The sequence below is a fragment of the Pteropus alecto genome, unplaced genomic scaffold, assembly GCF_000325575.1.
Source record: "Pteropus alecto unplaced genomic scaffold, ASM32557v1 scaffold13, whole genome shotgun sequence".
NCBI lineage: Eukaryota > Metazoa > Chordata > Mammalia > Chiroptera > Pteropodidae > Pteropus > Pteropus alecto.
In genome coordinates this window covers 11934141-11948751 of record NW_006434373.1, presented here as the reverse complement: position 1 = coordinate 11948751, position 14611 = coordinate 11934141, and the positions used below count along the sequence as shown (strand labels likewise).

Genomic DNA, 14611 nt, shown 5'->3' with positions numbered 1-14611 from the left:
TCTAAAGATCACTTACCATTTTATCTTTATGTATATAATGTTATTTTCACAAAACAGTTAAAAATTATTCACGTATCAAACTCACTATTAATCTTTGATTTCTAAAACTGTGTAAGGCTTTTATGCCCAAATTTCTTCAATTTTTAATGAAAACACTAGAATTGAGTTTCACCTATACATAATTTTTAGCAATACAATTTGTTCTTTAAAGATAAATAAGCTTATAGTGAGAAGATATTCATATAGTTTCAGCACCTTTTTCAGTTTTCTATGTTCAGTCCACTGATAAGCTTGAAGGATACATGTCCAGAAAATGATATACACAAGGCTCTCCTAAATTCTCTGCTCATACTTCTGAGTCTTGAAAGTATCATAAGCTAACTTTTAGCTAGTGAGAGATGTAGAGAGAGAAAAAGGGAAAAGCCTTGAAAAATAAGATTCAGACAGGACTTTTTAAACTGTGATGACTCATGATAAACATTTTATTTGCCTACCTCCTGCCCCCTTTTAACTCTAAGGTTTTTAACCCACAACTTAATACATACATTCAAAAGACTGTTTAAATTATTTTTTAGTCCCAGTTCAATAAGATATTTAGAAATGTCTGTATAGGGTACTGTTCTGTATTTTGAATAGATTGAATACATTAAATTTTGTTTATGTACAGCAATGCGGTTGCTGGTGAGAGTGCTTTAGACCGAATGGCTTGTGGACTTGGTGGAAAACTCGTTTTGCCAATGATCAAGGAACACATTATGCAAATGCTTCAAAATCGTAAGCTATATTTCTTTCAAATGTTAAAATAGTGGAATGTGTCTTTCTAAATCTTAAACTCTAACAGATGTTTAGACTGTGTCTACAAATTAATCTTTGCCTTTTTATCTTCTATGTTTAACCTGATTTTTACGTTATACTAGTAAAAGTTCTTTAGCCATCTTTGGAAACATTCAGTCTTATGGTAAAGAATATTCTTCTTCACTATTGCAAATATTATTCAGTTCTCCCTAGAATTGTCCTCAGTGTATAGGAAAGACTTATAAATTCTAAGGAAGAGTTACAGATTTCCTCCCTAGCTAGAAATATCTAGATGTGAATTTAAGGCATTATTTGACTGTTTAAGAAATATTAGCATATTTGATTCATATAATCTCCCTTTATCAGTATTTTCTATCATTTCCCTAACATTTGATCATTTGTCAGCCTTTGTAATTCGTATCAGTACCAAAAATTGTTATATACATGTCTTATTTTTGTCTTCTTAATTACAAAGTTAATGTGTTTGACTATTTTTTAATTCGAATACAGAAATGTGTAAACTAAAAGTCCCTTACCTTAGCTGTTAACAGTTCTGAGACTGTTGTGTGTGCTCTGCCCTCGCCATTTTTTTCTATGACTTTATTATGCATATATGCAGGTGTTTTTCTGGAATGCGAAAATACCATACAGGCACACCATACTTAGCTTAAGCTTTTGTTCTACAGTACATCGTATCACCATGTAGTATAATATTCCACACTTCCCCCATTAAGTGTTAACAGTTTTTGTTGATTGCAAATAATGATACCACATACACTAATAGAGAAATCCTGGCTTGCTTGTCTGAGTATTTATAGGGAACATTACAAGAAACAAACTGGAGGGTCAAACCATTGATTTGAGATCTTAAAGTAGTAAAATGGAGTGACAATACCAACTTGAAATGAAAATGAATTATTAAGAACTCTAGCCATTATGCTATTCACCTAGCTCCTTATTCTATACAATTGTTATTTATCCTGAAAAGGCATGGTCCAAAACCATTATCCCTTTTAAATGATGTGTTTTTACATCTGGGTCTTGAATAATAATAGTTTTCTCCTTTTTTCAGCCTCTCAATTTTGGGTGGTTTGTTTGTTTGTTTGCAAAGAGATGGTGATAGTTAGCATCACAGATTATTCAACCTATAAGAGCTGCTAGAAATAATCTCGCTTTTCCATTTTTAAGATGAAAGTAAAGCCCAGAGATATTAAAGATTGCACAGGGTCAACCAGCTATCAGTGTTTCTCCATTGATTCACACTACTTAAATAGGTTTGTTGTGGATATGGTTTTGGATTTGTAGTTAAAGAATTTGACTTTAAGTTCTAACACTTAAAATGTATGACCTTGAGCAAGTCTGCACTTTTATTTCCTTATCTGTAAAGTAGGAAAATGATGCTTGCCCTGCGCCCAGGATTGAGGTTAAAATCCAAAGATGTATTTAATATGCGAAAAGAACTTTAACGATAGTAAATGATATATATTTTGTAGTAACTTAACATATGGCCCTTAAAAGTTTTATTGTTTTTGCTTTAAATAATAAACAGCAAATTTTTTTAAATCTTCCAATTCAGAGGAGGAAAACTGTTTTGAAATCCCTATACAATATCGTCACATTTTGCTGAACATTCTTCCAGGAACTCTGCATGCTGAGAATATATGAGGCACATCTCTGAACCAAATATAGATATCCTATGTCAATAAATATTTATTACATTTTTTTAGTAAGTTCAGTATACCAGGGGTTCCCAACCCCTGAGCCATGGACTGGTACCCGTCTATGGCCTATTAGGAATTGGGCTGCATAGCAGGAGGTGAGCAGTGGGTGAATGAGTGAAGTTTCATCTGTATTTGCAGCCATTTCCCAGCGCTAGCATCACCATCTCAGCTCCTCTTCAGATCATCATGCGTTCAGTTGTCATAGGAGCACTGGTCCCTGGTTCCATAAAGATTGGGGATCTTTGCAGTGTACAAGGATTAGTATCAGATACTGATATATTGGTTTCCTGGGATTGTTATTCATCAGTTGTAGAAATTTTGACAATGGTATATTGAGTAATTAAACACATTTAAAACATATAAAATAATATTATTATAGGTGATAATAAAGTTTTAACAACAACATTAGCAGTTTTTCAGAAAATTTTTATAGTAGAATTAGTTACAATAGAGTTATCTTTACGTAGGTTTCCCAAAGTGAAAAATTAAGTATGATATAATTCAGGATTTTTATACAACTTGATTAACTCTTGTACCAGCAATTTTCAAACTTTCTATTCTGAGGACCTTTTTACACTCTAAAAATTACTGAGTATCCCAGAGTGCTTTTGTGTATGTGGGTTACATCAGTGTTTATTGTATTTGAAATTAAAGCAATTATTTTAAAATAACGATAAACTCATTACATGTTAATAAAAATAACATTTTTTTGTGAAGAATGACTCTTTTCCAAAACAAAGTATTAGAAGAATGTCCTTTTTCTGCAACTTTGTAGATATCTTTTAAATAGCTAATTTTTATATCTGCTTCTATATACAGTCTCTTGAGATTCTACACATGTTGTAATCCCTAGCATATTTTACTGTACCCTCAAAATAAGAATGAAAGAATAATATTAGAATAATTTAGACTTTGTAGACTCCGCGAAGGAATCTCAGGGAATCCCAGAGTTCTCGGGCCCCACTTTGAGAACCATTGCTATCCACAGCTTTATGTATTTATGTATATCTTGCTTTGTCCAACATGGAATTTGAAGCAATTGGAAGGGACAATAATACAGTAAATATTAATATTTAGAAATGAGAGTCAGGGAAATTACATACTAGGATATGAAATCCAATAACATAAACATTGCTTAACTAATACTGTGCTAACCAAAAAGCAGGTATCCATTATTAATATTAAAATACAAATAAGGTTCATCCATATTCACTTACCATATTATTAAATAAAATTTTTAAATTAGCATATTTTCTCAGCCTTTTTTCTTTTTAAAGAAATATGACCATGGAAATCAGCAAATCTATATTCAGTAAATAGCAGTGTGTGACACAGAAAATCCAGACTTTTAAATTTATTTTAGTAAAATATTAGAGGGAAGAGTCTTTTAAGTAGTTGATATAAATACTGATAAGCTCTTTGCTTCCATATTGCCCTTTAACTTTTGGAATAAAATGCTTGTGTAACATAATCACTATTACAATGAAATAATCTAGTCAGATACTTTTTCTGCCCATTTTTCTAATTAATGTATAAGAACATTTTATTCTTTTCAAAATGAGAACTTTTTTATACTTCTACCAGAATTACATGTTTGTAGTGTCTCATTCCTGTTCTTTTATTTGTAATTCTTTTCTGTAGCTGACTGGAAATACCGGCATGCAGGATTAATGGCCTTATCTGCCATTGGTGAAGGATGCCACCAGCAAATGGAAGGAATTCTAAATGAGATAGTAAATTTTGTTTTGCTTTTTCTTCAGGATCCTGTAAGTATCGATAAATGTTTGATTTGTAATTATCACCGTAGTTTCACATGAGAAATAGAAAACCTTTACTAATACAAAGGAACATATTACAGCATCCAAGAGTAAGGTATGCAGCCTGTAATGCCGTGGGACAGATGGCTACAGATTTTGCACCTGGTTTCCAAAAGAAATTTCATGAGAAGGTAACAAGTTTTCAAACACTCAAACTTTAAAAAGAAGGAGTGGCATTTCAGAATGTATGCTTAAGTGTTTTCATTTCACAGGTGATTGCAGCTCTGCTACAGACCATGGAAGACCAAGGCAATCAACGAGTGCAGGCACATGCTGCTGCCGCTCTCATTAACTTTACTGAGGACTGTCCCAAGTCACTACTTATTCCATATTTAGATAATTTGGTGAAACATTTGCATTCCATCATGGTACTTAAACTTCAGGAGGTAAGTTGTAAGATTGTTTTAAGCACCCCCCATTTGAGATTAATTTAGGTTAATTTGGTGGGTGAGAGACCCTTGGAGAAAGAGGGCTTTCAGCATGACTATAAAGAATAGAAAGTTAGAAGGAGGACAGTTCAGGCTTGACAGAGAAGGAACCAGTTTTGGACTTGGGGAAGATAATGGCCTATAGGTTAGGTAAAATCAGTATATGAATTGCCTTGAAACCAAGGCAGTTATTTTTTAATTCTGGTTTATGAAAATTTAGAAGAACCATTTTATGTTCTTAACTGCTGCAAGAAATCAGAGTAATGTGATTGTAGAATATTAGCATAGTAGCATTGTGAAGCATTAACAGAAAACTCAGCAAGATCGTCATAAGATCATTGTTCAGGTAGCATAGATGGTAATAGTGGAAATTGGCAAGGAAAGGTGATTCAGAAAGATATTTCTCAGGAAGCATCAGCAGTTTCTTTCTGCCAGTTTGAATTTTAGAAAATGAAAGAGAAGAATACCATCCTTCTAACATAGGTGACAGAAATAGAAGGTGTGGAAAAGGTATTTTTGCTTTAAATACATTGAGGTTTTAAAATGAAGCCTGGCCATTCAAATAGAAGATGGTTTATGGTTATAGCTTAAATAAGAGAGGCAACCTAAAAACAACTGAATGACGTAGTACAGCAGTATGTGAGAGCAAAGACACAGGTAAGAAAGACAAAAGATTGAGGCCTAGTTGTCAAAAACAATGAAAATAAATTACTACTATAAAAACGAAATGAATAAAAAGGACATAGAAAATTAAAGCCTTTATTGCTATCATAATCAACAGACATAAAGGTACTGTCAAATTACTGTAAAAGTTTCTAGCACCAAATTTCTGTACTTTAACTCATTATGAACCAGTAACAGACATTTTGTAAACCACACTTTGCATAGCACTGGTCTAAAGAATAACAGGGAAGAAGATGAGATACACGGTGTCTCAGAAGACAAAGAAAGGGGTTTGAAACAAAGGATGAGTGTTCAGTATCAGATGACAGCAGAATCGGAGTATGACAAAGAAACATGAGTATATCTGAAGACAGAAAGATGTAGACCCAAGTTGAAGACAGATTGGTTGGTTGGTTAAATCAGAAATAGATGGATGAAATGTGATTTTACAAGTAGATTTGGGTAGAGGGCTGAAGTGTGAAGAGAGTTTCTGTATCTCCTTCCCTCAGAGGCAAGTGAGATATTTAAAGACTAAAGAACGGAGTTGCTGAGATGGGATGGGGAGGAGGATATAGTATGTGAGCAAGAGTTGTGCGAAGAGAAGGTATTTCCAAGGAAGAAGGACATTCCTTTGAGATCAGAGGCAGACCAAGATATTAAACACAAAGCAGATGCCAAGATATGCAGAAGGGAATATGTTTACATCTTAAAGGTGTAGTGGAACTCAATACAAGGTGAGGAGCTCTGCTGAGGATGTGGTTGTAGTTGATGAGAATGAAGAAAATCTGGAGTAGTTGCTGGATTAAGTATTCACATGAATTCACAAGGAATTATCAAATAATATTGGCAGGTGATAGCGTGAGCCCAGCTACAAATACTCAGTTAGTTTTTGTTATTAACCAGGTCAGAGAATAATGTAGACCTTTGGTGCAGGAGAAAGGATGGTCTCATCTGTTTCATCAAGACAGAGAAGTGGATGAAAGAGGGTACCCATGGTTATCATTAGTGATATCTTCTGGGGAGAGTCAGATTAGAAGATAATGGAATGGACCCAAAAGGGAATTTTCTTCACAACACAGTAAGACAGCACATCATATGTAGTACGTAGTAGGAATAAATGAGGAAAAATGAACAAATGGGATTAGGTAGGCATTAAGCTTGATGGATGCAAAAATTTTAAGAGTCAAATTTGTGCTCAGCAACTAGCTGTGCTTTGAGATAAAGCAGAAGTAAGGCATGATCCTACATAAATAGTTCAACAAATTACTAAATTTGCTCCAAAACCTGCAATCTCCACTCTGGCTTCTGGAGGGTGTTCTCAGCTTGCTATTTCAAAACATTTGGGAAAAGCCTTTGGGAACTTGAAGGGAGTGTTTCTTCTGGTTTCTCATTTACATATTTATTTTGTGTGTCTTCCTTCTAGTTGATTCAAAAAGGCACCAAGTTAGTTTTGGAACAAGTTGTGACATCCATTGCATCAGTTGCAGATACTGCAGAGGAAAAATTTGTTCCCTACTATGACTTATTTATGCCATCACTAAAGCACATTGTTGAGAATGCAGTTCAAAAGGAACTTAGACTTCTCAGAGGAAAAACTATTGAATGCATTAGTCTCATTGGTCTGGCTGTTGGGAAGGAAAAAGTAAGTGATTTGTAGTATGTTGAATTTACATTTTGTAATTTGGCTATGAAGGCATTGAGGGTACAAGAAGGTTTTTTCATTCTGATAAATGGTTTTCTGGATGCTTGTTTTTTTCCATCATCTTACTCTCACATTACTCCTATTTTATATATAAATAAATCGTTGCCTTCATTTTTTCATCATTAATGTTAAGGTTTCTTCTTAACCCAGTTATGTTCTTGAAACCTCTCCTTTTCCCTCCCACATGAAAAGTCTTTATCTCTTTGGAGACGTGGAGTTCAAGATCCATATGTTTAGTTTTACCCATTTAAACATGTGCTTGGAAACATTCCAGTTTCTTTCTTGTTAATTTAAAAAGCATCATATAGAGCTTTTTAGAAAATAATTTGCAAAGACCATTGGACATTGTGTTTTTCTTCCCAGCCAATAGCTCAGCATTGTGAAAGCTAATCCAAAAGAAGTTCCTCTGTCATCAACCCCTCACGTTATGATTACTAGAAGTATCATGAAAGAACCTCTCTATCTGGTCTCTAAAACTAGCATCAGTATTTTATAAATTATTTTTCTGTGGGACACCAAGATCCTAACCAGTAAAACATTTTTAAGTTCCATGCTCTGTGTATCTGGCTGTCAACCTATTTTTGAAACACTGCCTGCTTTTACGGTGCAGATTGCCAGAACCATACACACAGTTAAATGAAAATCATGTAGTTCTTTGGAGCAATCTAAAATTTTCTTTATGGATTTGGATTATCTTTTTACTTCTAGAAATACATAAGACATAGACAAAAACTTAATGCCATTAGAAATACCTTTATACTGCAGTTCACTTTGACCTTCACTGGAAAATATGTTTTTCTAGAAAGAGCACTAAGTCTGTTGCAATATAGATCCTTTTACCTGAGGGGTTATGACCCATGTGGGAAATGTAATAGATCGTTTGGGTAAGTGTTGTTATTATGTGAGAAGCAGTAAGTACCTTTCAGATCTGATATACACAAGTAATATTGGTGTTGATTTTCCCAAATATTTTCTCCTAGTTCATGCAAGATGCATCAGATGTGATGCAGCTTTTGTTGAAGACCCAGACAGACTTCAGTGATATGGAAGATGACGATCCTCAGGTAAAGTAGTCTTCACACATTCACCTTGATGCATTTAGGAGTTGCAGACAGCACAAGGTTAAATGTACTAAAACAAAAAGAAAATTAGTAATTGGTTTCTTCAGCCCCTGGTTTTAGATGTATTCTTCACTGATTTGACTTCCGCTTCTCATGACATTTTTCGTCAGTTTGTTGTAGCTGCTTACTCTTTTCTGACTCTCAAGGTTATGGTGCTCTTGAGGGTTCTGTCCTATGCCCTCTTATCTTCTCATTCCCTTTGAGCAGTGTAATTCACATTTGCGGCTTTAGTTTTCCTCTGTATGTTTGTGACTTCCAGATCTTTCTCTGAATTCAAGGTTCATTTATACATACATTTACTAGACATCTCTATTTGGATGTCTCCTGGTCCTTGGAATGCTGCATGACTTCCCTCCCCTGTCAAAAGAAAAAGACATACAAAAACCTTAACAATCTTAGAACATTCTGTGCTCTCTTCTCTGCCTATAAATAAACATTTCTTTAACTTAGAACCCTCCCCCACCCAGCCTGGCTGACTTCTGCTCATGTTTCACATCTGGTACAAGTTTGGGTGGTGGGTACTATGACACTGTATTATAATAATAGTAATAATCATAAATGTTTTTCCTAATCTTAATAATATTCACAATGCCTAACATAAAACAGGCAGCCAATAAATAATTGTCAAATTAAATTTTTACTTGGCATAGACACACTAATTGTTTCCTATATACTTAAAATTGTTTTGTTTTGTTTTTAATTAGAAATAGGAAGTGTGTGCCTGTAAGCATGTGAGATAGACATATAGATAGATATTGGAGAGTAAAAATCACTTTCTGGGTGACAAGGGTGATGAATTAGAACCAGATTCTCTGTAGGTAGTTTGCAGATAATTGTCTATGTACACATAATAGTAGGAGAAGAAGTGTCTTAAATAGACCCAGCCACTTACACAGAAAATTACAACAGCTAGGAGAAAAGGACGTTTTGTTTCTTGGGTGTGAATATGTTAATAAAGGTTTAATGAATGGAAAACTAGGCAGTAGGGGTATAGCGTCAAATAATATATTTCTGCCATCAAGGAAATTAGTGCCTAGGAATTGATTATGTTTAAGTTGGGCTTTATTTATGTGATTCAAGTAATAGTAGAGAGAACTATTTTTTGCTTCTTGAAGTAGGAAAATATAGATACGGTCCTGGTCTTCTCTTTTGCCTCACCTGCTATCTGTATTCCAGTATAGAGGTTCACAATGATTTTGTTATTGTTTCTGTTTAAGCATAAGACCTTAGAAAATGCACTTTTTACTTAAAATGCTGTGAATATAAAATGAAACATTGTTTCTGTGAAAAAACTTTATGATGTTGTATTTCCCTGTTTTAAAATCAATTTTAATTTTTTCCCCAGATCTCTTACATGATCTCAGCATGGGCCAGAATGTGCAAAATCCTTGGAAAAGAATTTCAGCAATACCTTCCAGTGGTTATGGGGCCTTTAATGAAGACAGCTTCAATTAAGCCTGAAGTAGCCCTTTTAGATAGTAGGTATCTTCATGAAGATAGCAATTGTAAAATTTCTCTCTGTTATTAATTTTAACATAAATTTGTTTTCCTCCCTGTAAATAGCCCAAGACATGGAGAATATGAGTGATGATGATGGTTGGGAATTTGTGAACCTTGGTGATCAGCAGAGTTTTGGTATTAAAACTGCAGGACTGGAAGAAAAGTCAACTGCTTGTCAGATGCTGGTAAGTGATAGTGATGTTTAAACTTTGTTTTACAGCTTCTTATAATACATTTATATACATTTGATAGGAGTGCTTTTTATAGATGCTAAAGAAATTTTGAAGAGCAGGAATATATTCTTAAAGGTGTAGAAATCTTTTAACCCAACATCTCTACTTATGGATTTCCATTCTAAAGAAATCATGTAGATGAAACCTTTTATTATCAGTGCTGTTTCTTATAACAAAAAAAAAAGAATAGCTTGAATACCTGCTTTTAGTAAGATGGTTAATACTAGAGTATTAACACAGCGGTTAGAAAGCCACGGAGGACAAAGATTTTTGAGTTTTGTGCTTAGTGTATAGTAGTTGGCCAAGGAATATCTTTTGAGCGAATATCCAGAAATGTACTCATGATATTAAGTAAAACTGGTATGATGTAGTTTGTGTAAATAAACATGGTAGAAAATTAAAATGTGTACACTGATAATTTCTTGTGTTATGGGATTTGTGTTTAAGTTCTCTTTGAGTTTTTTGTTTGCCTTTATGAGCATGTTATAGACAGTAGAGGATAATATATTTTTTAAAAGAAAAGATTAGGGTATATTACAAATTTAGCAGTTAATGGCTTTAATTTCTTATTACTAAAGCATTTTGTTCTCTAATTCATTTCAACATATTTCTTAAACTTATCAATACTGACTATAATTTATAAACATTTTGGATCTGTAAAGTATCTTTTAACTGGAGAGCAAATGTAACATCTTTAAACAAAGTATCAAATCTTTTAATGTAGTGGAAGAGAATTTAAAAATTATTAAAACAACACTTTTTTCTGTTTTAAAAATCACTTATTGAAAGGATCTTTTTAATATAAAATAACAAGCCTGTTGGCTGCACATTTACAAAGTAAATGATACGCTAACAATTAAGTTTTTAAGTTTTTAAAATATCTTTTAAAATTATTTTTCCTAATTGATATATTTTGTTCGAAGTATTTTCAGAGTGCTGAAACTTTTGCAAAATTCTCTGACACAAAAATAAAAATATGTAGTATTCCAGACTTTTAAGTGACAGTATATGCTACAATCATTTCATGGCCTTTTCCCATTTTTCTTTTTTTTTTTTTTTTTTGGTTGAAAGACTAATTTAATGGTCCTACATGTATCCTTAAATGTAATTCTAGTCAGAATACAACATTCTCTGGTCCTTAGGTAATAAAAATACCTATAAACTAACATGAATCTTAAGTACTTTTCCAATACTTTGATTTCAGGTTTGCTATGCTAAGGAGTTAAAGGAAGGCTTTGTGGAATACACCGAACAGGTTGTCAAACTGATGGTCCCTTTACTGAAATTTTATTTCCACGATGATATCCTGCAGTTTTTGAATGCAAAACATGTCTAGATTTATTTAATTTTAGCTTGTTTTCAGGTATTATTAGACTTTGCGTTAACTGAAAGGTATATCACTATTGTTTATGTTTGCAGTAACTATAGTTTCAGGTTGTAAACTTGGTTCTTTGCATATGCCTTTGTTTCACTTGAGCCAAAAACATGAAAAAAGAAAATGTTACCTATTAAATTGGCTGTTTTCTATGGTCCACCGAAGGATTTTAAGGATTGGTATTTTATTGGCAAACGTATACAATTGTATATAATTGCTAGTTTTTCCAATAGTTGTTTGGTAATGTTAAAAAAGTAAGACCTTTCTCAATAGATTAGAAACCCACTAATAACTTGCTGTAGCACAGAATCCTACATTTCAAATGTAGATAGCATCTTTAGAAAGAAACATCTCTTGGTATATCTGCATATTAAATATTTTCCTCCTCAACATAGTAATTACTACTATAAGTTACATGTTTATGCCTTTGCACACACAAAATTTCATAAGTGGGTTAAAAAAAGACAACTCAACAAAGTGGTAGAGCCCAGACCCAAACTCAGCTCTCTCTGCCTCTAGAGTCCCTTTGTTGTAGTCCTCATGCAGTATCCTGTAGTGGCATCCTTTACAGAAGATGGCTTTTGCCCAGCAGAGAATTCCCATTATTTAAGAAAACAAAGCAGAATTGTTTTTAAGAGGAACTCTTGAGACTTTATTTTGAAAATGGTATTAGATAGAGAAAGACAACTAAACTTTTATTAAAAATGGAAAAGACTAGTACAGGAAGAGATCCAAGGGTCTCAGGTCTTTTCACAGTCGTTTTTATGTTTTTGGGATACATTTGAGACTCATATTGTAGGTAACAGAAAACACAGGAGGTATGTCTTGTGAGCAGGGAGACTTATATTTTTATACATGTTATATTTAACACAAGCTCTTGGATAGCAGTCTTAGGTAAACAAGTTGCTTAGCACTCCTGTTAACTTAGTACTTTTAAATAAGAAAATGATAGGACAATCTTTTGAGGCTAGTGATTACATTTCCTTAACAATAATACGTGTTCGAGTGGCAGCAGCAGAATCCATGCCTCTTCTGTTGGAATGTGCGAGAGTTCGTGGTCCTGAGTATCTCACACAAATGTGGCATTTTATGTGTGATGCTCTAATCAAGGCCATTGGCACAGAACCAGATTCAGATGTCCTCTCAGAAATAATGCATTCTTTTGCAAAGGTAAATATTTTTCTCTTAATAATATGTATGAAGTCATATGTTCATTTATTAATCTTGCTCAATACATTGGGGAACTTTTGTGTAACAGGTTTTTTTTAACTAAAAATGGCCAGTTCTTTTTTATTTTAATGTTTTGGTGTCATTTGTTTCTTAAGAGTAGCTACCCTTGTATTCCAGTCTTAAGTAGTTTCTACCATCATTTACCTATAGTCTGACTATAAAAGCTTGGGTATCATTTCCAACTCATTGTCTGATTTTTGTTCTAGACTCTCTTCTAAATTCCTGTTTTTTCCCCATTGTCTTCTCTCTTCTTTGTGCTGCCAAAATAGCCTCACTTGGTCTGTTCCAGAAGTTGCTCTTACTTTTCCTCTTAGCCTGTTCTCCTTTCTCAAGCATTAACTTGGTCTTTGTTTTAGTCACTAATCTTCCCATATTCTTGGTCACCCCCATTGTTCACAGCTCCATAGCTTGCTCCCATTAGGTTTAAAAATTCTTTAGCATCTTTGTCTCCATTTACACTCTTGCAGTTCAAAATTTCTTGTTTTTCCAAAGAATGCATGCTTCCAGACCTTTGCCTATATTGTTCCCTCTACCTGTGATGCCCTCCCAGAGCGGACTAACCCTTCTCCAGTGCTGTCTTTGTATAGAGCATGTATGTAGGATTGGGCTCCTTAGAAGCTGGTTGGCCTGTTCCATCTTTGAACACTCAGCACATAGCATAATGCCTGGCACTTAAGATGTGCCTAGAACAAGTTTAAAACAAAATGTGTTTTAAAGTCTTCTCTTTAATATACTGGCATAGTTACAAATACAAACCAAGAATATCCGTTCATTTAATCATTAGTCTTCCAGGATACTGAGCTATGCTCATTTTTCTCATGCTTCCATGTGATTCTTAATGAAGTTTAACTTTTGACTCTTAGAAACCCGTAAATCTTAGTTGCTTTCTTTCTTCAACCTCATTTTAGTGCATTGAAGTAATGGGAGATGGATGCCTTAGTAATGAACACTTTGAAGAATTAGGAGGCATACTGAAAGCTAAACTTGAAGAACATTTTAAAAATCAAGAATTGCGACAAGGTAGGTTTTTTATGCTTTATTTCTGAATGTAATCCTTGACCATTTTGGCAACCATTTAAAAAGACATTTATTTGGATGTGTTTTAGTTAAAAGACAAGATGAAGACTATGATGAACAGGTGGAAGAGTCACTGCAAGATGAGGTAAATTATTCCCTTCAGAACTTGATTTACCTGGTCATTTCTATCTGGAAGATTTTTAAATGCTTACGTTTCTAATCCATCTGACCTGACATTCTTATGTAATTATTAGTAATCTTTAGCAAAAGAATCTGATGTATATTTTATTAATTTAGAGAATAAGTCATTCGACTTATCTGATTTGTGTTTTGAATGCTGTGTGTATGCATTTTGTTGCATATATGTACACATAAAAGTACTTTGTAGTTCTAGTATTTTCTTTTACTTAGTCCTCACAGCTGTGTATTTGGTGGTGCTTTCACTATTTTAAAGATGCTTGAACTCAAACTCAGATGTTAAGTGACTACCTGAAGGCACATACTCTTGAAGGACCTAGAGTTTAAGGCCAGATCTTTTTGTAATACCTGTCTTTCTACTGAACTATAGAATAATGCAGATTTACTTCTAGTAAATAATATACATACATTATTTGATAGGATTCTTCTCTGCCTTGTTACTTAGTTCTTGCCTCATCAAACCATTTGACACGATCAGACATATTTCAACTGTGTATTTAGGGTCTATAATATGTGGCTCGTGGCCATCCTGGTGGACCAGTGCTGGCATGTTCAGGTCATCCCAATTCTCTGCAGCGTGCTCACATGCTACCAAGCACAAGTTCACAGGGATGAGATGTTGTAAGTAACTGACACCACATCTTCCCATCAGCCTGCTTCAAAATTAGAAACATTCTTGCAAAACAAAAAAACAGAAAATACTCAAGTAAAAACACTTTGAAGTATGTACCAAGATCAGTCTTTGCAAGAAGTGCAATACTTGCCATACACCTTTATTCATAGGCAGGTAAGAGACATGACACCCTAACTT

At 33.9% G+C, this 14611-nt stretch overlaps 1 protein-coding gene across 1 annotated transcript in view; it reads left to right on the top strand.

Annotated features, from left to right (window-relative positions):
* IPO5 (importin 5) overlaps positions 1-14611 on the top strand; it is a 33109-nt gene that overhangs the window by 13496 nt on the left and 5002 nt on the right. The window contains exons 9-20 of the mRNA XM_006909396.3: positions 668-774; positions 4158-4282; positions 4375-4464; positions 4546-4719; positions 6848-7066; positions 8107-8190; positions 9593-9725; positions 9811-9932; positions 11185-11281; positions 12353-12525; positions 13494-13605; positions 13692-13747. Of these exons, the coding sequence (XP_006909458.1) occupies positions 668-774; positions 4158-4282; positions 4375-4464; positions 4546-4719; positions 6848-7066; positions 8107-8190; positions 9593-9725; positions 9811-9932; positions 11185-11281; positions 12353-12525; positions 13494-13605; positions 13692-13747 (1492 nt within the window). The remainder of the gene's footprint in view (positions 1-667; positions 775-4157; positions 4283-4374; positions 4465-4545; positions 4720-6847; positions 7067-8106; positions 8191-9592; positions 9726-9810; positions 9933-11184; positions 11282-12352; positions 12526-13493; positions 13606-13691; positions 13748-14611) is intronic.